The sequence below is a fragment of the Osmia bicornis genome, chromosome 8 (genome assembly GCF_907164935.1).
Source record: "Osmia bicornis bicornis chromosome 8, iOsmBic2.1, whole genome shotgun sequence".
NCBI classification, from domain to species: Eukaryota; Metazoa; Arthropoda; class Insecta; order Hymenoptera; family Megachilidae; genus Osmia; species Osmia bicornis.
In genome coordinates this window covers 1,527,083-1,550,595 of record NC_060223.1, presented here as the reverse complement: position 1 = coordinate 1,550,595, position 23,513 = coordinate 1,527,083, and the positions used below count along the sequence as shown (strand labels likewise).

Sequence of the window (23,513 nt, the reverse complement as noted above, 5' to 3'; positions counted from 1 at the left end):
GTCGTGTAAAAAGTTTAGATGGTCTAGTTTTATCTGATTTAGCACCAAACAAAGTCCTCGTGAAACCTCATGACGAGAGAGCACTCGCAGAAATGCAAAGATTACGACAGTTGCTTTTGCAAAGAAACAGTCCAAATCAGCTTTCAGCGCCTGATATGTGAAGAAGCAAGCCAAGCCTTTTTTTTATTTGTTTTATTATTAGCGACCAATTAGTAAAGAAAGTGACGAAGTTTACTTGCAGGGACAAGTTTGAAAAATCGCGCTCGCTACATTCCTTACAGAATACCCCTAAAGAATATGTTTTTTTTGAATAACGATAGTTATTAACAATAAGAAGTTACATACATTTTTGTAAATGAAATTATGGTGGAAAGATGTACGAGATGTGAAAAGTTTCATCGCAATCGGTGTATTCCTTATAGAGTAGCGGTATAGAATCGGATTTTGCAATAACAATAGTTATTATTATTATATGTCTATGCATACTGGATTTCGATCGACGCGATATGTGTATAGAAACAGTAGAGAATCGGCGACTGCATGCTGACTCATACACCAGTAGAGACACGTAGGCATACGTAGAATTCAATGTAGTAGTAACAATAGTTTTTCACGAATATCTCGGAAACTAAAACTTTCCGTTAATTATGCATAATGAAAAAGTTGTTCAGAATCATGTCCCCGACAACATATTAAAAGGTCATTGAAATCGTCCAATCTTGACATAAAAAACTGCCTGTATTTTGCAATAACAATCATAAAATGAAAAATTTTTTTTCAATGGGACCAACCGGAAGACATACCCTACAAGATGCAAAAGGTTTCGTTCCGATTGGTATATCCATCTGAGAGTAATCGGTGAACACACCCAAAAAAAAAAAAAAATACATACTGATCGAATTGAGTAACCTCCTCCTTTTCGAAGTCGGTTAAAAAGACAGTTAATCTACATATAAAAATAAGTTGAAAATGTAGAGTAAGAGTTTCTGATATAGTAACACTCATTCATTCATACTGTGTTCGTTAAATCCGCTCCTATACATATTTCGCTTATTCTGACTTTAATTTTTATTATAATATAATATTATTGTACATGTATATAACAAGCAACATTATTCGACATAGCTTTTACAGTAGTGAAATTTTTCAAAAAAGTGCTTGAAACATAAATATTTTTTACACCAAGCACAACGAAATATAGCTAATTCTCCGCATATATCGCACCGATGAATTTTGTCAGCCTGTTTTGTAAAACAATAATCAACTGAATTTTCATAGCGTTCCGGACGTTCTTCTATATATCCACTTTTGTACCACGAATGCTTAAACTTTCGTAAAAACTTTTTCCGATCAAGTCATTTTTTTGAATCATGACGTTATTTTACATCAACGAAATAATATCATAAAACTCCAATCTCTTGTACATAATCAGTTGTCTTCACCTAGATTCCAAAAGGGTATAGCAGGATAAGATGGTCAAAAGTGCCCTTGAGCCGATTTAACCCTGTACCTCAACCGGGAGGGTAGTTACAGGGTAAGAAAGAAAAAGTAGTTTTTTGCCATATTTCTCCTATTTAACATTATGCAAAAAATCTGCAAAAATTCTACAATATTCTAGACGTGTTTCTTTATGATTGTGAATTTTTTCAGATTTTTCGGTTGCAAATCCTAGGCGTGAAAAATCAAAAACGCAAAAAAAAGTCGAAAAATTGAGATTTCGGGTAGAAGCTTTCGAGCGACTAGATTTTTACTTTCACAGTAGTTAAATATTAGCATGACTATTATCTCCAATTTTTTTCAGATTTTTAGGTGTGGTGCAACGTACTTACAAAAATCAAAAACCGTCATTTGCAGCATATTTTGTGCGATAACTTGAGAAATACCTTCAATTTTGACATTTCCTTTATCTAATTAGTGAATTGTGAGATTTTTAAGATTTCTGTGTTGGATGGAGCAAGATCTAAATGGAATGACTGAAGTTATTGTAAATAATTGAAAATTACGCACCTTATCTTCTGAAATATTAGAAAGTTTTTCAACAAAGCCGATGGGTGAGTGGTTAAGGTCTCCAACTGCGGAGTCGCTGGAAACTTTTTTGTCGCAGGTTCGCGTCCCATGAAGATCCAATTGTTTTTTATCATACAATCATTTTTTTTTTAAATTATTAATTACATAAAAATACACAATAATCATTTAGTAATGCATGAAAAATGGTTTTAAAATATTTTATCAATAAGTATACATAAAAATAAGTTGTGCACTACCGATTTTCTGATTATGTATTGTTCTAAATACGGGTAGGTCCCAATATTTTCTTACTTGAAAGGCGACGTGGTTATAGGTTTATGATGGATATGGAAAGCAATGTATATTTTACCTTAATTGTAATGCTGTTATCAGTAGTGCACAATTTATTTTTATGGATACTAATTGATAAAATATTTTAAAACCATTTTTCATACATTACTAAATGATTATTGTGTATTTTTATGTAATTAATAATTTAAAAAAAAAATGATTTTATGATAAAAAACAATTGGATCTTCATGGGACGCGAACCTGCGACAAAAAAGTTTCCATCGACTCCGCAGTTGGAGACCTTAACCACTCACCCATTGGCTTTGTTGAAAAACTTTCTAATATTTCAGAAGATAAGGTGCGTAATTTTCAATTATTTACAATAACTTCAGTCATTCCATTTAGATCTTGCTCCATCCAACACAGAAATCTTAAAAATCTCACAATTCACTAATTATATAAAGGAAATGTCAAAATTGAAGGTATTTCTCAAGTTATCGCACAAAATATGCTGCAAATGACGGTTTTTGATTTTTGTAAGTACGTTGCACCACACCTAAAAATCTGAAAAAAATTGGAGATAATAGTCATGCTAATATCTAACTACTGTGAAAGTAAAAATCTAGTCGCTCGAAAGCTTCTACCCGAAATCTCAATTTTTCGACTTTTTTTTGCGTTTTTGATTTTTCACGCCTAGGATTTGCAACCGAAAAATCTGAAAAAATTCACAATCATAAAGAAATATGTCTAGAATATTGTAGAATTTTTGCAGATTTTTTTCATAATGTTAAATAGGAGAAATATGGCAAAAACTACTTTTTCTTTCTTACCCTGTAACTACCCTCCCGGTTGAGGTACAGGGTTGAAACTTGGTGTACCATGGTTTTTTGGGATAAGCTATCGAATGGTGCATTGCGAAGTAAAATCGGCTCAAGGGCACTTTTGACCATCTTATCCTGCTATACCCTTTTTCCATATTCGAAAACCAAGAACATCAAGAGGCTTTAGTCTTCCTGTCGTCTTTTTCGGTATCGTCAGAAAAAGTACTTCTTTTCCTTCAGGAACAAGATTTTGCAAAACATTTGGACAGTGTCCACTCCATGAATCTAGTAGGAGAACGCTTCGGGATCCCACGTTTGTTAAAAATATTTCAGTAAACCAAGTTTTAAAGTGCTCTGAAGTTAATTTGCCAGATTTTGAAGCAGAAACATGAACATTTGGAGCATTGAATAAACTTTCTTTTACTCTTGGTCCGAACTGTCCACTTGATTCCTTTGAAACTATGTAAAGCGGTGAAAGCAATTTTCCATTTGCAGATACAGTAGGTTGTATGGTATAACTATGAGTGGTTGATGATATTGACTGTACGACAGCTTCAATGGTTTTTGATCCCTTTGTAGCTAGTGTTCGACCAGAATGAAGTTCTAAATTAAAACCACTTTCGTCCGAATTAAATACATTTTCTACACCATAACTATTAATATTCGGTTTCACAACTTGAATAAAATTATCGATAACTGTATCTATTTCTTGAGAATTTTCACGTTCCCGGTAAGTTACAAATTTTGTTATTTTACGCGAAACTATTCCATGCAGTTTTTTAAATTTAAATACCCACCATTTTCCTGCTTTAAATGTTGGCAAATCAATATTTTCTTTTGCTTCTAATGCCCATTTTCGGATATCAATATCATGGACCATGGATCCGCTTTCAAGAGCATCACGAAACATCGAAAGAGTAAAATGCGAAATATACAATAACTTATCTCTTCGCGTTCCACCTGCTTCGACGTATTTTTCCCATCTGTACAACTGTTCACGTGATCGAAGCTTTCGAAAATTATGTTGTACTGCTTTAACAGCTTTCCGTTTACCTGTTGTACTTTTCCAAAATTCTACCGCATTCTTCTTATATTCCAAGTCGACATCATCTTCTTGTTCCTCTGGAATGCAGACGTCTTCTTCCTCTACAGCTTCAACGTCAGTATCCGCAGCATCAAATGGTGGATCTACAATATCTGCTTTTACTGGTCTTGGCTCTTCAAAGTCTAAAGTTTCATCCTCTTCAGCAAAAAACGATTGATCTTCAATGCTTCTTGTTATAATACCTTGTAGTATTTCGTATAATGCAACTTCTTTGTAATTGACTGGAGTCAGTGCAAACTGCATAAAATGAGATGTAGTAAATAGCAAATTAATTACATTTGCAGGATTAATATAAACCATTTTGCCACAGAGCACGACTCGAGAGCAACCAACTGCCACACGTTCTGTCGATACTGGTTAACAATAACTGCATACGGTCTGTTTTGATGCATATATATAATATGTACGGTGTACGTACGTCAGTACAACGTACCATGCTATTATAAGAAACTATCGTGAGGTACGCACGTCATTGGATGTTTTGAACGTGTTTCGGGAATAACATGTTTACCTTTTTAAAAAATATCATACGCCTACAATAAATGGCTTGTTATTGCGATTTTGTATAAACGCAAATATCTTGTAAAACGTATATAGGTTCTATCAACGTCGGAAGTACTATAAGTCGAGTTAGCGGTCAATACAGACGGATCAAAAAACTTAAATCAAAAATTCCATCGGAATAATTGAAACAATTATACACTATAATACATCGTTGAATTCGTAATAAATAGGCGCTTTTATTGATTGAAAAAAAAGTAAAATTTTTCAAAACGGAGGGGGTGGGGGAATTCAATTTTGCAAAAAGGATGATTAAAAAAAAACTTACACGCAGCTTTATAGACCTCAAGAAACGGTACAACTTTTATTTCTACTATTTTTTGATATCTTTTGTTGTTTACGATTTATAAGCGCGTATATAGAAAGGGCGGTTCGGATAAAAGGGTTGATATCTCCCTCAAAGTGAAAAACGGGCACCAACGAATTACAGTTATCTTCATAAAAAGGTCTAATAAATATTTATGCAAAGTTTCATCAAAATCGGAGTGTATCAGTCCCCGATGTTCCCTTGTTAGCTGTTTTGCCAGTTCCTCTCTCCCTTCTTCCATTTCCTTCCCTAGTTTCTTTATATCCTCCCCAATATCTTTTCTCATCCCCTCCCTCATCTTTTTTAACATTCTCTCTAACTCTGATTTCTCTATTCCCACCTTTTCTGGAGTTCTCTCCACTTTTCTACTTCTTTTAAAAATCTCCTCTTCCCCCCCACTATTTTTCTCCTCCTCCATACCCCTCTCTTTTCTTTTCCCTTTACTTAACATATCTTCTATATTCCCGAAACTCCCCTTCCTCCCTCTACTCAACGACTCCACCTTTGTCGGTCTTCCCCTTTTTCTCCCTTCCTCCACATTGTTCCCCTCCATCTCATTATTCCCTGCCCTCCCTGTCGCGATTAAATCTCCTTCCATCTCATTCCCCAGAATTCCTTACTGCCTACCCCAAACTACTTTTAACTTTCGCGCGCCCTACGTATTTCCCGCGCTCTCCACTACACACCGCCACTGTCGCTCAGCGCCACTCACCCGCCACCTATCCTTCCTACCCACGTGCACGCTGCTAACCCTAACCCTACTTTACTCCCACTTAATTTTCTTCCTCACCTGCTTACTCCCTTCACTACTCTTTCTACACACTCAAACAGCATCTTGCAAACTCTATCCACTACTCTCCTTTACCACCTTTTCACTTCTGTAATTCCGCTACTCAACACTGAAAACCTCTGCACACCTTTCACACTGACCATGCACACAGTTACCGGAAACGGAAGTTCTAAATTTATAATATACAAAATGTAATTAAATCAATGTAAGAGCATCATTAATACGTATATCCAGTATACATATTACTATCAATATTATATTGCTTTGAACTTTCGCAATAACTAAGTCAGATAGTACTTGACTTCTCTATTACAGACAAACTAAATAAAATTGTTTCGGTATTAAAATATTTCATATTCCACATTTAAGAACATTTAAGAACATTTAAGAGCATTCATGTATTTCATAAATATCTATTGGAATATGTGGAATTGAAATGATATTAAAACGCGATGTACAAGAAGACCTAGCCTGAACTAAATTAAATGAATCAATAGAAATATTACTACTCATGGGTATAATCATACCCATGGTCACTATGCTTGCTAATCACGTATACAACCGGTAGCCCGTGTCGATTCGGACCATTCGTCCTACGACATGATAGGCACCAGAGGAACCATAAAACATGCGACTCACCGTTCGCAGATATACTCTTCTTTCGGCAGTCAAGTAGGAGGATGGACAACACCAGGTAGGAGGCTGCCTTGTAGGAGAAGACGGAAGTGGTGAAGAAAATTGATCTGTAACAAAACAAAAAAGAATTACGGTTAATTTTGCAAATTATCAATTTTTATTTGATAATAAAATTATATATGAAATTGAATTTTATAAAATATTAGCAATAGCAATTAAGAAGAACTCTCAATTATCAAGTATTGAAATTGTAAATTATTCTATTTTAATAAAAAGCAATTAAGTGACGTACCAAGACGGAAGTCGTGAAGAAAGCCATCATCAGGATATCCAGGAACTCGGCAAAATCAAAAAATTCATCTGTAACAAACGAAAAAAGAATTACGGTTAATTTTGAAAATTATCAATTCTTATTGTAATAAAATTATACATATATAAATTTAGATTTTATCAAATATAAACAATGAAAAATAAATCTTAACTATCAAGTATTGAAATTGTAAATTATTCTACTTGAATTAAAATTAATTAAATAAAGTAATAAAATACTTACACTCTTTCCTTATGGAGCAACGCCCAAGACTCCTCTTCAGTGGTGCACTGACTCTAATACCGGATATATCGAACAATTAAACAAAAGAAATTAAAAATAAAGATAAAGATATAAAGTACTAGTAACGCGACCGTGAATAATTTCCGGCGAACAATTGAAGTGACTCTACTTTCGCGATGAAAAGAGAAAAATCAGAGCCGCGATGCTCTAGAAAATATTTTATAATACGCAGCAAACACTGACTCTACTTTCGCGTGATTCCTAGTTGTACAAACGCAACTCTATTCAGGGTCAGTTCACCCTTGAAAAAATCAAAACATTGGAAATATGTTCGTACAAACACTGACTCTACCGACCGCCTTGCGCGCGGCCACAACATTCCTGGAAGAAAAGATTAGTGAGGAGGTTGGGGATGGGTGGAAATATACAAAACAAAACAAACATACTTCTTATTGAACGTTCGTTCAGGAAATACTGTTATTACGTGTCAATGAAAATGTCTGTGTTCGTGAAATATTTTCAACGAACACGAATATTAATCAAGTTGAATATTGATCCTAGATTATATTGTAATAATGAAATGTTTTAAATAATTGTTGATAATTATTTCAATGAATATTATATGGATAGAAAATCATAGTTAAATAAATATAATAGACTATTCTACATATTAAAGCAGTGGATTTCTGTTGTTAAAATTGTAAGCACACTAAAAATTGTTGAAAATTCTGGGGTGTGTTTCCGAATGGCCCCGTTAGAATTGAGAACTCGGGTTCGGCATATAACCTAAATTGACTACCAGAAACCGATTAAAATTGGTTTCAGAGCTGGATGTCTTACCGTTTTTGAGATATCGTGGTAAGAAGTTTTGTAAAATTCTGGGACTAAGTATGCACTATTCGATGCTGACCATGCGCGATTCACTACTGCGCATTCGGGGAACGTTAGGCGCATGCGTATCGAGGCTAATAATACCATATACAAGACGATTCTCGCGCATTTTCTGATCATTACACTTCAAACTTTGAAGTGAATTTCAAAGCTTCAATTATCTTACCGTAATTTCTTAAATTTTTTTTATAACTCCATTGTAGGTTTATTAATATAGCTTTTACGTTTATTAATATATGTAGGTTAAAAATTAATACAGGTTTATCTATATAGATTGTAGATTGATTGTAGATTTATTAACATAGGTTACAAAATGAACGACAATCCATTGAATGGTCAGTGGAATATGTCTCGTATTTTTCGCGAGATAATTCCAGATCGAGAAACTTTGATACATTGGTGCCAACGTGTGGGGCTTCTCCCAATTCGGCGGTTTTGCCCGAAAAAGCGGAACAAGTTCCGAAGCCGTACCTACATTATAAGAATAGTGAATAGGTTAGGTTATGCCATTGTTTATGGGGTGGGGGTGCAGGGGGAGGGGCCGGGCCCCTCCCCCGCCCATTTGTTCGACAATATGATGGAATAGTGACCGGTTGGCATGTTAACGTTATACTATAATCTGGGTACGGCTTCGGAACTTTTACCGTTGGATCTTCCGTACGTGAATACAATGATTGGTATCCATGAGTTGATAGTTTTTCCATTTCCGGTGACACTTGAAGGGTGGTGGCTGCTGGGGAGTGGGTTTAATAGCGCAATGCGCCCTTTAATAGCGCTGGTATATGTAAGTGTAAACTTGGGAACGGTAGAGCGGGTTATGAACCCCACGAGGCACAAAACAATGCGCACTAATGAATTGCGTATGGTCAGTATCGAATAGCACATACGTAGTCCCGGAATTTTACAAAACTTCTTGCTACGATATTTCAAAAACGGTAAGACATCCAACTCTGAAACCAATTTTAATCGGTTTCTGGTAGTCAATTTAGGTTATATGCCAAACCTAAGGTCTCAATTCTAACGGGGCCATTCGGAAACTTATCCAAATTCTGTTACGTCGTGATTCATAAATTGTCTAAATTCTTTTCAATAAACAAAGTCCAATAATTAATCATACTTAAACAGCTTGTGATTTAAAAACGTGATTCTATTTTAATTTAAACTTGCATCGAAAGCTGGATATTATAATATAATTACTACTATTTAACAAAAATAGATTGTTTAAAATAATTTATAATTGCAGAAGAGAAGCAATCATTTGCAGTAAAATACGAATTATTTCAATTTTGTTCTAATTTAAAACAAATCTATTAAAATACTAGACGAAATTATCTAATAAAATGAAATATTAATGATACTTTTTGTATTAATTGATAGAAACAAAATTCTAATTTTTTCTTCCTCGACTTTGGTACCAATTAATTATTAAAAATGCTCACACAACAACGACTCAAAAAAAGCAATAATAAATGTTAATAATTGATTATAATAAATTAAAACGTTACCAATTATATTATATACCCTTTACAAAATTATATTTCGAACCAATATCAATGGCGTCGTATCCCATGGCGCCTTTTTGAAATCAAATAAATATCTGTAACAAATAAAAAATAAAAATTTATGCAAATTAAATTTAACCAACAAATAAACAAACGATCGAAGTCGATAATTTATGCAAATTATTTAAATAAGTAGACTATGCGTACTTTTGTATTGATTATACGGGAGGACGATTTCGACACGTCTTCTCACTTCGACGCTCGAGAGAGCAATGGCGAGACCTTCCTTCCCATCGTAGACCGGTCGGCACTTCGGCAACACTCGGCAATGTTCGGTATATTCTGCTATCGGCCGATACCTAAGCAAGTACACGAACACGTTTAAACAGGAACAATATTACGATGCTCAAGAAAAGACGTTATTAAATTAAAAACAGCAAATTGTGTGAAACAATATGAAAAACATTCGATAATGTTTAGGAATTTAACGATATAAAAGAGAAAATAATTCAGATTCTGCACTTCCACTCTTATTGTACATTCCCGGCGAGAGCAAAAATTTTCAATTCATGTATTTGTGAAGAAAACGCCGAATTAATGTCAAAGATGAAGAATTCAGACTTCTCTTCGATGTTTCTTTCTGTTTTTTGTACTTTTAACACCCGATCGGCAATTTAATTTAATATTTGAAGATAATTTAATCTTACCTGTTGCAGACACGTGCATAACGGATAAAGTTTCGAAGAGAAATGCTGCACTGCGTCACAAGTCGACGCACTCGCTCACACAACGATGTGTCTGATTGGTCGAAAGGAGAGGACGCCAACATAGGGCGACCAATCACAGCCATTGGTAGAAGCTTCGACACTGTAATGCTAATCGTAATGGAATCGTTCATACAATAAATATCAGCGAAAAAATCGAATACTGTACTGTTTTTAGCAACACCCGTCTTGTATTATATTTTATATTATTGTAATTATATAATAAATAAAGGGGAATATTGCCTTAATAACACTTTCCTATGGCGTGATTGAATAAACTGCCAGCTCGAGAGACGATTCTGAGGTGTGTCTATGAAGTCTCACTCGCGTAGACTCGTAAGCGAATCGCCAATGAGGAAGTGTCCAGGTGTTAAAACAAGGAGGTCATTGGGGTCGGAAGACATGGGTGTTAATGGTCGAGAATTTAGGATCGATTCAATTTCGATAATTAAGGTAATAAAATCCTCGAAAGTAAATAACTCAGTACCCGCGACGCGAAGAAGATGGTTTTTAAAGGACTTTACAGCCGCTTCCCATAAACCCCCAAAATGTGGTGCGCGCGGTGGTATAAAACTCCATTCAATTGATCGTTCTGCTAGAAAACTCTGCACCTTTTCATTATGCTCGTCCGATCTGATGAGCCGTTGAATTTCTTGTAATTCGTTATTCGCTCCGACGAAATTGGTCTCGTTGTCCGAGTAAATCTTTACACAAAACCCGCGTCGAGCAATAAATCTCCTGAGCGCCGCGATGAATGCTTCGCTGGTAAGGTCGCTCACCAGCTCCAAATGCACTGCCTTAACCGCAAGGCAAACAAAGACCGCTACGTACACTTTTATTCGGGTGCGATTTCGGTGGCGGCGCTCCTTGATGTAAAACGGGCCACACTAATCAACACCGACGTTAGTGAACGGCCGGGCCTCCGTTACCCTTGCTTCAGGTAAGTCACCCATAATGTAGTTAGTGTCTGGCGGTCGAGCTCGGAGACAACGGATACAGGTGCGTAGCGCCTTCCATACTTGGTTACGACCATCAACAGGCCAGAAACGGCGCCTAACGGCATATAACGTACCCTGAACCCCTGCATGAAGTTGAGCTCGGTGCTCAGCCTCGATGATGAGACCTGTAACGCGTGCCTTCGGCAAAATTATGGGGTGCCGTTGCGTGAAAGGCATCGAAGAATGCTTTAATCGGCCGCCTACCCGGATGATACCATCCTTGTCTATGAATGGAGCCAATCGTTGCAATTTTCCCGCGATTTCAACGTTAGTTTTTGATAATAAACGCCGTAATTCCTTGGAAAAATGCATCCGTTGTAAGAGTTTAATAATGATGCCCTGAGCATACCTCAATTCTATTGGCGTTAAGGGACCTTTATTGTTGTTATCCTTCTTCCACCGGAGGCACCATGCGACAATCCTTCGCATCTTTTCCCACGAAGAGTATTTATCGAGGATGCTGGTATCCAAAGGGGTTGTCGTTAAACAAATCGTAGTCTTTTGTTCCGGAATGACGTTACACGGCGTTAAATCCCTCGTAGGCCACGAAATTTCCTCTTCTTCGAGCCATTCTGGCCCGTGATGCCAGATGGAGGGTTGCAAAAACTCTTCGGGATATTGTCCCCGCGAAATGAGGTCTGCCGGGTTGTCTCCCGTCGGAACGTGGCGCCAATCCCCCACATTCGTTCGCACCTGGATTTCCGAAACCCGGTTTGCGACGAATGTCTTTAATGTGTGCGGAGATGTTCGCAACCAGTGGAGAACAATTGTTGAATCGGTCCAAAAAATGCTACGATGGATTTTAATGTGTAAGGCCTTTTTGATAATGTCGTGTAACTTCGTTAAGAGCAGGGCTCCGCAAAGCTCGAGTCTTGGAATGCTCTGTGTCTTGAAAGGTGCCACCTTTGACTTAGCTAATAAAAGTTCCAAGTTGGTGTGGCCATGCTTGTTCGTTGATCTAAGGTAGACACAGGCTCCATAGGCTCTCTCGCTTGCGTCGCAAAAACCATGTAATTCGATTTTGATTGGCGCATCGATCACGGTTCTTCTCCGAAAGACGGTGTTGTTCAGAAGAGGAAGCTGCATCTGAAATTGTTTCCATTCAGTGTGGATGTCCATTGGTAAGGACTCATCCCAATCCACCTTGATGGTCCAGATCTTTTGAAGTAACATCTTCGCAACGATGATAACCGGTCCAAGGAGACCTAGGGGATCGTAAATTTTGGCGATTTCCGATGTGATAAATCGCTTAGTTACGTGTAAATTCGAGATCTGCGTTTTGACCTCATACGATATGGAGTCATTTGCAGAATCCCAAATTATGCCCAAAGTTTTTAATGTAGACGGTTCTCCGATGTGAATCTTCTTATTGATTGTTTCTTGCGGAAGGTCTCGCAGAAGATCCTCGTGGTTGGAAGCCCACTGGCGAATATTGAGGGAAGCTAATTTTAGTAATTGTGTCAGATCTTCCCGTAATGATGCTGCATCTTGTATTGTGGATGCCCCGGTTAACAGGTCGTCTACGTAAAAATCCCGACACAAGATCTGCGCAGCACGAGGAAACCGGTGTCCCTCGTCTTGGGTCAATTGTGTAAGGCAGCGAATTGCCAAGTACGGTGCCGCGGAAAGTCCGAAAGTAACCGTCTTTAATTCATACGTTTGAATTTCGCCGCTCGCGTCACGCCACAAAACGCGTTGATATTTTTGATGCTCGTCGCGTACGAGAAACTGCCTATACATCTTCTCGATATCACCGGTTATTACGTATCGATGAATACGAAATCGTAGAAGAATGTATAGCAAATCTTCTTGTATCTTTGGCCCTGTGTGCAACGCGTCGTTCAAAGAAATGCCCGTGCTAGTAGCCGCGGAAGCATCGAACACCACCCGAAGTTTAGTGGTCTCGCTAGTTACTTTCACGACTCCATGATGCGGTAGGTAGTATCCATCGGATGGATGCAGATTGTTGGTAACCTTGGCCATATGTCCGAGGTCAAGGTACTCCTGCATGACCGCATGATACTCCCTTTTTAATGTGTTATCTCGTTGCAGCTTTCGTTCAAGAGATTCCAGGCGTTTTAATGCTCTTGCTCTAGATTCCCCGAGCCGCAGTAATTCGTCATTAAAAGGTAATGCAACTACGTATCGACCGTCAATATTCCTTTTAACATGCTGTTGAAAATGTTTCTCGCAGAATTTATCCGAATCGGAGAGGAGTTGGACTTGAGGACCCTCTTCGATCTCCCAAAACCGAGCGAGGTCGAGCTGCAGCGCCGTAGTCGCGTTGCAAGAAACGATTCGCGGCTTCGACGTTTTCAGCGGACTCCCCCCGATGACCCACCCGAATCTCGTTTTCTGCAGATACAGATTGAGTCCATTAGGAGGAGAGAGATTAATCTGTCCAACGCTGATTAGTGACAATGCAGTTCCAGAGCTGAGTAACAAATCAATCGGCGCCGGACGGTGAAATTCTGGATCTGCTAACTTGATATTCTTCGGAATTTGAATGTTGGAACGGTCAATCGGTTGATCAGGGATCAAAGACGCAATTTTTGGTATCGTTAAGAATGTTAGTATGCGCTGATAGTTGTCGTGTTTAGAACGAATAGTAGCCGTGACGATATGTTTCGCAACTGTAGTCAAAGTATTGAGAGCCCCCACCGGAACATGACATTGTTTCTTCGGGATCGCGAGCCTTTTTACGAGATCTTCCGTCATAAAGTTGTTAGTTGCACCTGTGTCGATTAATGTCCGACAGTGAACAGATCGTTGATCCTTGTCAAGTGCATAGACCTGAGCAGTGACAAGTAGCTCATTGTCTATTGCATTGACGACGAAAGCGTTTATGTGGCTCGCTTCTCCGGGGGTCTCAGATAGTTGCGGTCATTCACCAGTGTCTACCTGCATGTCTGCCGATGTACTGGGCTTTGTTGGCGGGGTAGACGTTGTGCGGTTAGCCACCTGCGTTGGTAAATGCAACAACGTATGGTGGTGCTTTCTACATATGCGGCACGACCCCTTTTTACAAAGATCCAAATTGTGTTCGGCTCTTAGACAATTTACGCACAATGAAGCCTTTTTTACAGCTGACAATCGAGCACCGGCTGACAACGCATGAAACTTCTCGCAGCGCCAGATACCGTGTTCTTCATCGCAAATCGGGCATCGCGGAAAATTCGCGGATGTTCCACTTGCCTTCGTCGATTCGCGAGGACGCTGTGTATCGTTCGCGCGAGTCGCGGTCACGAACGCGTTGCTTCGCGAAGATTTTTTAGCTGTCGATTTCCCCGGCGGACCGCGATTGTGTTGCCCGTCGGAATGCTCTGACCTTTGATGAGTCGTGAGCACGCAATTTGCACGCTTGTCCAAAAACTCGAGCAAACTCGCAAAAGTCGGCATCTGTTTGTTCTTCAACGTTAGTTCCCATTGATACACGGTATCAGCGCTTAATTTAGTTAAAATGATCGCCATCAAAATGCTATCCCAAGAAGATGTATTAACGTCCAAGTTCTTTAACGACCGCAAATTTTGACGAACAGTGTCGACGAGATCGCCTAATGCCTCTGGCGAATCTCGGGTTATCTTCGGCAATTCGATAATCGCGTTGCAATGTTTTAGTAAAATTCTGCGTTTGCAATCGAACTTTTCCTTTAGCAATTCAATCGCGGCTGTATAATCAGCATCCGTCATGCCTAACGATTCAATACACGCGGCGGCCTTTCCAGAGAGAGTGGAACGTAAGTACTGTAATTTTTGTACTGGTGTTAAATCCGCGTGTTGATCAATCATCGACGAAAAACTTTCGAAGTATGATGCCCACTTTTCGATTTTCCCGTCGAACTGTGGTAACCGCATTTCCGGTAATTTGATTGCCATCGGGGCTGTTACAGACGGCGCGGGCGAATCGCTTGTAATACGTTGCGGGGTCAATCTCGGACGATCTCCCTCGATGAGTGCATTTGCACGCGCGACCACTGAAATGTAATCCCCGTGTATATGGAAACGACGCGGTGATTCCTCTTCGTCGGCCTCTTCAAGCTCCAGTTGAATAGCGTCGAACCGCTCCCAAATTTCATGCAGATTTGTCAAACGCGCCCGTAATAAACCTATATCGCGTTGTTCGGATACTCTTGCGTGTTCGAGGATTTTCGAAAATGTGGTGATGTGCCCCACAATATTGCCGCGTTTACGTCGCAAGGTACTGAGATTTATACCTTGTGAGACGGATTGACTCGTGGATTGGTCTGACGCTTTAGGCATCGTGACAAGGATTAATGTGGAAGAAGGATTTGGCGAAAACTAACGAGCCTACCTTTAGATGCGAGGTCGTTGAAGATTTCCACGATGTCCTCCCGTCGGAGGCTGCTTGGAGTCGTTGCTGCGCTGATGTTGAAGATCGTTCTGCTTCTATGTTGCGTGGATGTGATCTGGCGAACGCTGCGTCACCCTCTGGCAGCACCCTTATCCAACGTTGAATTAAATATCCTTGCAGGGATCTCTTATTAAATGTTGAGACCGTATGTACCAATCGAACCTCTACTGCGTGAGTTATTCGATTGCGTACGGTGAGGGTTCGCTTATAATGTTGCGAACAGTGCAGGCTGTGCACTTTTATTCACTCACAACACAACAGTTTATAAATGTTTTGTATAAAAATAGTCAGAAATCACTGAGTTTGAATATGTAAACTTCACACGTCACCGAACTATCCGGCTCGAAGGACCATAAAAAATGTTTTTACGTGCAGTACGCGATAAGTTACGACCATAGGATGCGTTGAGAGCCGGGTCAACAGAGGTCGTAAGTCTCTGTTCGATGTCACACCGATAACTTGGATCACGCACGTCCCTACGACCCTTTAAGGTGATAGGAATGGTTGAGGGTGTGTTTTGATTGAATGTTCAATAAATGTAAGCAAGATAAACTGATGATTTTAATTATAGAAAAGAAACAGACTATTGTTCGAAAAGTTGCACAAATAAATTGACGTCATATTCTTTAACTGTATTACTGTGCGGGAATATAATGTTTCCCTTGAGGAGTGAAACGTTCTCCTCGTGAATTCTAAACAGACTGATGAGACCGACTCTTTCAAGAACTCCTTGACTTTTCCAAATCGTGGGAGTCGGCCTCATCCCCTGATTGGTACGTATTTTGGCCAATGACATGGTGGCCTCACTGACCCCAGCCACCCCGAGCGTCCGAAACGCGGTCCGTGCGGAGTAAGGGTGTCAGTGGAGGTGGTAGGCGAAAGCGCGCAAAATTCCGACAACGGAGTGGAACCCCCGCTGGACTTGGGTCCCGGAAACTGACCAAGATGTTGGCCATCAGGTCCGGTCACAAGGCCCCTCGGAAATTCACGTTTATGGTGCCTGCAAGGTCGCTGAAAATGGAGATCTATTGCATATAAATCAAAGGATTTACTCAACTGACCCTGCAGGCTTGCGTACCATAAACGTGCCAGCGGTCTGCACCCCAGATGCCCTTCCGAGGACAAACCCGCCAGCCACTCGACGGTAAGGCTATTGTTAAGTAGCATTTAAACGATTCGACAGAAAAAATAAAGGCAATATAAATTTAGCAAGCAGGGTCCCGTGTGTTCGTCACGGAACAGTGATTTTGATACGAAATATTTAAGAACATATTACTTCAGATATAAATTTTGACACTTATGTGCAATGTATGCATAAGCGAAATGTTAATATGTACAAAAATTATAATCAATCGATTCGGTTGACGCATACATATTCACATATGCGAGCTGCGAATGAGTGTGCGGTGGAGCGTAGAAAACGAACGAACTGCGCCCTACAGAAAAAACGAGGAACTAAATTTCTGGTCTGTTTTACCTTTTTGATTTATACATCATCCCTTGGGTGCTCGTTTTATTCTATCCGACTCAAAGAATATCAGTCTGGTCCCTATTTGGACATACGATTCACAGAACTGTTTATATTACGAATAAATCAATGCAGGTGAGTCCGATCCGCCATTTTCTTGACCGTTGACAGACAGCAATTTCAATATTTTATAAGTTTTTGACGATTTGGACTTTAGGGCTTCCTGGACATGTCCTTCATATTTTTTTGCATTCTGTTTGGAAATGACGACGTAATTTGAGAACTCGCGTCTAGGGATTTTTCTAGGGTCTGTCGGTAAAGTTTTCGACGCTCGCATCACCTTAAGTTTCTTCAGTGAATTTAATTTTTGAATATTAAAAATTATGTTTATGTTACATAGGGGGTATAAGAAAAAAAGGTTGGAGAACACTGGTGTAGAAGCTTTCTTTTAGACAAAAACTGAAAACTACGATTTCGTTGATTTTTCACTCGCAAAAGACGTCAAAAAGGTAAAACAGACCACAAATTTAGTTCCTCGTTTTTTCTGTAGGGCGCAGTTCGTTCTTTTCTGCGCTCGACCGCGCGCTCATTCGCAGCTCGTATATGTGAACATGTGTACGTCGACCGAACCGAAACGTCAATGGCGATACAATGTACATATGTATCGTGGAGAATGGGACGTTCGAGCCTTGCATAGGCGATGAACTCCGACGCGTGATTTTCTTTTTCAGGCGACGTTCCATGGACTACGATAGCGATTTTCAACCCACGTGTCACGAGATGTATATACTATCATTATTTTTTGTTGCTATTATTATTCTTTTTTTTTTGTGAAACTACAGAATTAAAACGTCCTTCCCGATTTCGATGATTTTTGAATATATTATAAAAATCGATATTTTGAACAATTTTTTCTTATACATATAAGGAGCGGTCTCGCTTAGTTTCCGAGATATTCGCAAAAAGCTGCCTATAGTTGTTGAACTGTGACAGCATTCATATACGTCAGATTGTTGCCACTTTTCTGTTTAGAAACGAGGGTCGAGCGAGAGTAAAGGTTTCGTTCACAACTGCATATACCAGACTCCAAGATATGTCTATTCAAACTCAATTACAACTGAATGTTATTGATATAATCAGTTAGGTTAGGGTATATACAGTGGGTAAAAAAAGTCTGCGTACAAATACGCGCAATTTCAAAAAGAGTTTGAAAAATGTTTAAAAATAAAAAAATAACGGTTTATTTATAATGAAATGCGAAGTACAAACTTTATTTTATGCTTATATTAAAGTACAACAAGTTAAATTATTGTACACCGAAGTTATGCAGTTTAATAGCAGATTGTGACAAAAATCGCGTCAAAAAAGTCTGCGTACAACATAAGTAACTCGTATTTTTTCAATGTTATAATCTATTTCTGTTATAATTTATCTAATTATAATCTATATAATAATCTATATAATAAAATTGTGGATGATAATTAAATAATTTGCAGTGCTGGGTGGTTTACAACCCATCCGTTTTCGGTCTGAACTAGGAGGTACTAAAGGGTAGTTATAAAATGGTTATTGTCGTTTGCTAGTCAAAATCTTTCAACCAGATGTTTTATAACATACAGTATAATTCGTGACCAGGTCTTAATGCTAATATTCAACGATTGCCTTGGCTATTTCCCAATCATAAACCGCGATCCAAGAATGAGACCATGATTCAGAGCCCTAAAAACTACCCTTTTGAAGAGAAAAATTTCTATTTAACCATTTATAAGTAACTGTAAATGTGTTGGGCAGTACTACCTACAGACAGTATATAAGAAAATGCATTTTCGATTCTTAGTTAGTTTTAAAACAGCCGTGTACATTTCATACTAGCGTCCGAAGGATTTAAAGTCGCACTAGCGAAATCGAAGCTATGGATAAAAAAGGCTGTGAACTGTCAATTGAGTTACGAAGAGTAATTATAAAATTGCGGTATGAAGGAAAAACATTCCGCGAAATCGGGACCATTGTTGGGAGGTCACATTCTACCGTGCAACGAGTTGTTGAAAATTATCTCTCAACGGGATCGTTCACCTCAAAACAACGGCAAGGTCGTCCACGGATCCTTACTGTACGCGAGGAGCGTAATGTTATTAAAAGTGTGAAAAAGGATCCAAAGCAAAGTGCACCAAAAATTGCTAATGAAATTGCAAGCACTAGCAATAAAACTGTTACGGCCCAAACTGTACGAAATGTACTGAAAAAAGCAAATTACCATGGACGCGTTGCAAGGCGTAAGCCTTTCGTGTCCGCAGTTAATAAAAAAAAACGACTCACATTTGCGGAACAATATATTAATAAACCGCAGGAATTCTGGGACACGGTAATATTCAGCGATGAAAGTAAATTTAATTTATTTGGGTCCGATGGAAGAACAATGGTGTGGAGAAAACCAAATGAAGAATTCCATCCAAAAAATACTTGCGCTACTATCAAGCATGGAGGTGGGAGTGTAATGGTGTGGGGTTGTATGGCAGCTAATGGCGTAGGAAATTTATATTTCATCGACGGAACCATGGACAAATATGAATATTTAAATATTCTTAAAAATAATTTGCAACAGAGTGCAGCAAAATTGGGAATGGGAGATTTTACATTCCAACAGGATAACGATCCTAAACATTCTTCGTATATAGTGAAGGAATGGTTATTGTATAATGTAAAATCCCACCCCAATCGCCGGATTTAAATCCCATTGAACATTTATGAGAATTATTAGAAAGACGCATTAGAAAACATAACATTACATCTAAAGCAGCGTTACGACGAATATTACAAGAAGAATGGGATAAAATTACAATAGAAGATACAAAAAAATTAGTAAATTCCATGCACAATCGTTTGCGGGATGTAATAAAAAATAAAGGCTGTGCGACAAAATATTAATTTAATTTTTTTTACCGTGTAATGTATGTATTAGTATATAAGAGAATCTTTGTACGCAGACTTTTTTGGTGTGAATTTTTGCCACGATATGCTATTAAGTTGTATAACTTTTGTATATAATAATTTAACTTGTTGTACTTTAACATAAGCTTAAATTAAAGTTTGTACTACGCATTTCATTATAAATAAACAGCTATTTTTTATTTTTAAACATTTTTCAGACTCTTTTTGAAATTGCGCGTATTTGTACGCAGACTTTTTTTACCCACTGTATGTACACTGAGTTGCAATGAACTTGTCGCAGTGAAGTTGGCTCCAGATTTACTGACACATTCACGCCGCGTCGGTGAGTCGATCTCGCCCATCGTCTCACCGACGCGGCGTGAATGTGTCAGTAAATCTGGAGCCAACTTCACTGCGACAAGTTCATTGCAACTCAGTGTACACCGAGTCCCCTCGAAGCTGTCGCAGTGAAGTTGGTGCACTAACACATTCACGCCGTGTCGGTGAGCCGATGGGCGAGGTGTCGACGACGCGGAGTGAATGGTTAGTGAATGTGTAGCCAACTTTACTGCGACAACTTCGATGGGATTCAGTGTACATCCGGCCGCCGTAAGGCGGTCGGCAATGCGAAATAATAACAAATTATAATAACAAATTTATTATTATTTCAGAAAAACGTTGTCGGCCGCTTTACAGCAGCTGCATTTAAATATATAGTCTTACCTAACCGATCACATCAATAATATTCACTTCTAATTGAATTTGAATACACATTTCTCGAAGTCTCGTATATGCAGTTATGAACGGAGCCTTTACGTTCCCGACCTTCGTTTCTAAACAGAAGACAAATGGCCAGCGAATGGCTACCAACACTTATGCATGTGCTGTCGCAGGCGCACATCTATAGGCAGAATTCAATGTGTTATATCGAAAGATTTTCGTAAATATCTTATATGTACAGGAAAAAATTATTCAAAATATTGGTTGCTATAACATATCCAAAAATCATCAAAGTCAGCGAGGAGGTAGCTGTTCTGCAGTTTGACCGAAGTTACGAATAGCGAATGAAAATAAAAATATCTTGCATTCAAATCATTATATAATTTTTTATCTGAAAGCATGTTTTTCATCTGCAGTAAAAGCTGATAGATCCAAGGGGGATTGGGACCTAAACATTGCTTATAATCAGCCGAGGTGTCGATTCGATGTTTACATGTGGCTTCAGCCGAACGTGAACGTAGAAAGGGACAGACAGGGCGGTATTCACAGTCGCAACTTATTTCTAAGCTGGGCTTAAACACGTGCTTAAGACGTCGGCTAGATTCACAGTCGCCGAATAAGCAACATCTTAAGTCTGAGGTTAAACATTTGCTTAGAAAAGTAAATGCTTATTGGTGTAGATTCACAGTCGATGCTTAATACCGTTTTAAGATCTTATGAATTCATAGTCGAATAAGTCCGCCTTATTTGTAGAAAACGAGTTCTTATTTGGCTTTATTGAGGTTAGATTTTTAAGTCGACGATATTGAGGACTTAAGCACGCGTTTGAAGATGTTATTGTGGTGTATTAAACAATTTATTTTGATTAAATACAAAATGAACTTCGAGGATATCGATGATATCGAGGACATTGAAGACATTGAGGACATTGAGGACATTGAGGACATCCAGAATGAACATCCAGAAATATCAAGGCGATACATTCGAGACGGGAGTGATCCGTTTGATTGTTTTGACGAGGAAGAATTCCGTAGACGCTACCGTTTCACGAAAGACTCTGTTTTAAATGGAATTTTGCCTAAAATTGAAGCAGGGCTACATAAAAGTAATAATCGCGGTTTACCGATCCCTCCTGCGATGCAGCTCTTAATTTGTTTGCGGTATTATGCTACTGCAAGTTTTCAAGTAAGTCATGTAAATATATCAGTATCACTACTCCTAAAAGAAAAAAATAAAGATTATCTATATATGTACTGTAATTGTAGCTTATTCTGGGAGATACGATGAATGTTTCTCAGCCCACAGTCTCCCGCATAGTATTTAGGGTGAGTTCATTAATAGGCAGTCTGATGACGGAGTATATTAAGTTTCCCAGGGATCCGGACAATTCCACTCAAAATCGCAGGTTATTCAATAATCTGGGATACGGAAACAGAGCTATTGGTTTACCAGGTGTGGATTTTATATCATTATAACTTTTTCTATATGCACATATACATACATGCATACGTATACAATGTAATTGATTTACCAGGTGTGGATGGCGCTATTGATTGCACCCACATTAGATTAACAGCATCCAGATTCAACAACATGGAAGAAATGTACCGGAATAGAAAAGGATATTTTTCATTGAATGTTCAGGTATGTCATTAAGTTATTTATTTTACTCAATATTCATTGAAATGAATTATATTAATATAAATGCAGGCTGTCGTGGGTCCTTGTATGGAATTTTTGGATATCGTACCAGAGTGGCCTGGCAGTGCTCATGATAGCAGAATTTTTCGTACATCCCGATTACACATGCGATATGTGACGGGAGAATTAGATGGAATCCTTGTCGGGGATGGTGGATATCCATGTCTGCCTTTTCTTATGACACCCCTGCGGAATCCCCAGTCTGAAGAAGAAATAAGGTAATACTGATACTGTTTTACTTGTTTCTTTACTTGTTTACTCGACTGATTGATGCACAAATTAACATTAAATGGTTTGATCGACACAGGTACAATGAAATCCAGATCAGGACCCGACAAATAGTAGAGAGAACGTTCGGTGTTTGGAAGCGCCGTTTTCCATGTCTGTCAAGGGGTCTAACAACGAAGCTATTATGTTCCACAACAACGGTAGTTGCATGTGCTGTGTTGCACAATTTAGTCCTCATTTTCAATGACACTCTTGTTCAAGAAGATGAAATTGAAATCGAAAATGAAGATGGTGAAGCATTATTGGGAAACATGGAAAATGATAATGGCGTTGATGGATTTTCTACACGTGAAGCACTCATTGCCCGTATGTTTAATTAAGTACTTGCAATGTAATGTAATAAGGGGTTTTTTATGCCGTAAGGCTTTTTCCCCTTATTGTGTCTATCGAGCCAATAAATAATTGTTATTCTTTCAGCTCAAATTGATTTAATTTATTCATTAAAATACCCTCATCCTCAGTCCTATCACAACGTATACCTTAGAGAGATTTCGACGATATATTTTGAATCGGTACGGAGATGGGATGTGGAAATATAAAGCAGTAATTTGTTATTATAAATTCTTTTTTTATTCAATTCATAATAATAAAACATAAGTAATTCTAATGATGATTATAAACTTAAAAATATGTGGAGTAACATGAAAGCTGCGCAACGACGCGCGATAATGAGGGAAAGACAATCTCGATTGGCAGAAATCGACCCAGAAATAGCAGAGATCGTGCCATCGTTAATGCAGAATGCGCTAAGTATTTTATCCTCTAATTACACAGAGGAAGAGTTGGCAAACAAACGTGATGCCATATTCC

General features: G+C 38.5%; 2 protein-coding genes across 2 annotated transcripts; one reads left to right on the top strand and one right to left on the bottom strand.

Annotated features, from left to right (window-relative positions):
- Nucleotides 1–14,109: 14,109 nt before the first annotated feature.
- On the bottom strand, nt 14,110–15,486 carry LOC114882061. The gene has a single exon (XM_029198940.1). It carries the CDS (start codon nt 15,484–15,486, stop codon nt 14,110–14,112), a length of 1,377 nt encoding a protein of 458 aa, XP_029054773.1.
- Nucleotides 15,487–21,225: 5,739 nt separating this feature from the next.
- Nucleotides 21,226–23,102, top strand: LOC114881890 (putative nuclease HARBI1). Its single transcript, XM_029198775.2, has 5 exons — nt 21,226–21,899; nt 21,980–22,166; nt 22,249–22,358; nt 22,425–22,633; nt 22,723–23,102. Exons 1-5 carry the CDS (start codon nt 21,546–21,548, stop codon nt 23,021–23,023), a joined length of 1,161 nt encoding a protein of 386 aa, XP_029054608.2. The 5' UTR covers nt 21,226–21,545; the 3' UTR covers nt 23,024–23,102.
- The last annotated feature ends 411 nt before the right edge of the window (nt 23,103–23,513 follow it).

What these genes read in the sequence shown, in the direction of transcription:
- LOC114881890 (XM_029198775.2), top strand. Translation starts at nt 21,546, where the DNA reads ATGTTATTGTGGTGTATTAAACAATTTATTTTGATTAAATACAAAATG. An exon ending in ATGCTACTGCAAGTTTTCAA is followed by an intron (nt 21,900 to 21,979) that starts GTAAGTCATGTA and finishes CTGTAATTGTAG; the next exon opens with CTTATTCTGGGAGATACGAT. An exon ending in CAGTCTGAAGAAGAAATAAG is followed by an intron (nt 22,634 to 22,722) that starts GTAATACTGATA and finishes TGATCGACACAG; the next exon opens with GTACAATGAAATCCAGATCA.
- LOC114882061 (XM_029198940.1), bottom strand. Translation starts at nt 15,486, where the DNA reads ATGCCTAAAGCGTCAGACCAATCCACGAGTCAATCCGTCTCACAAGGT.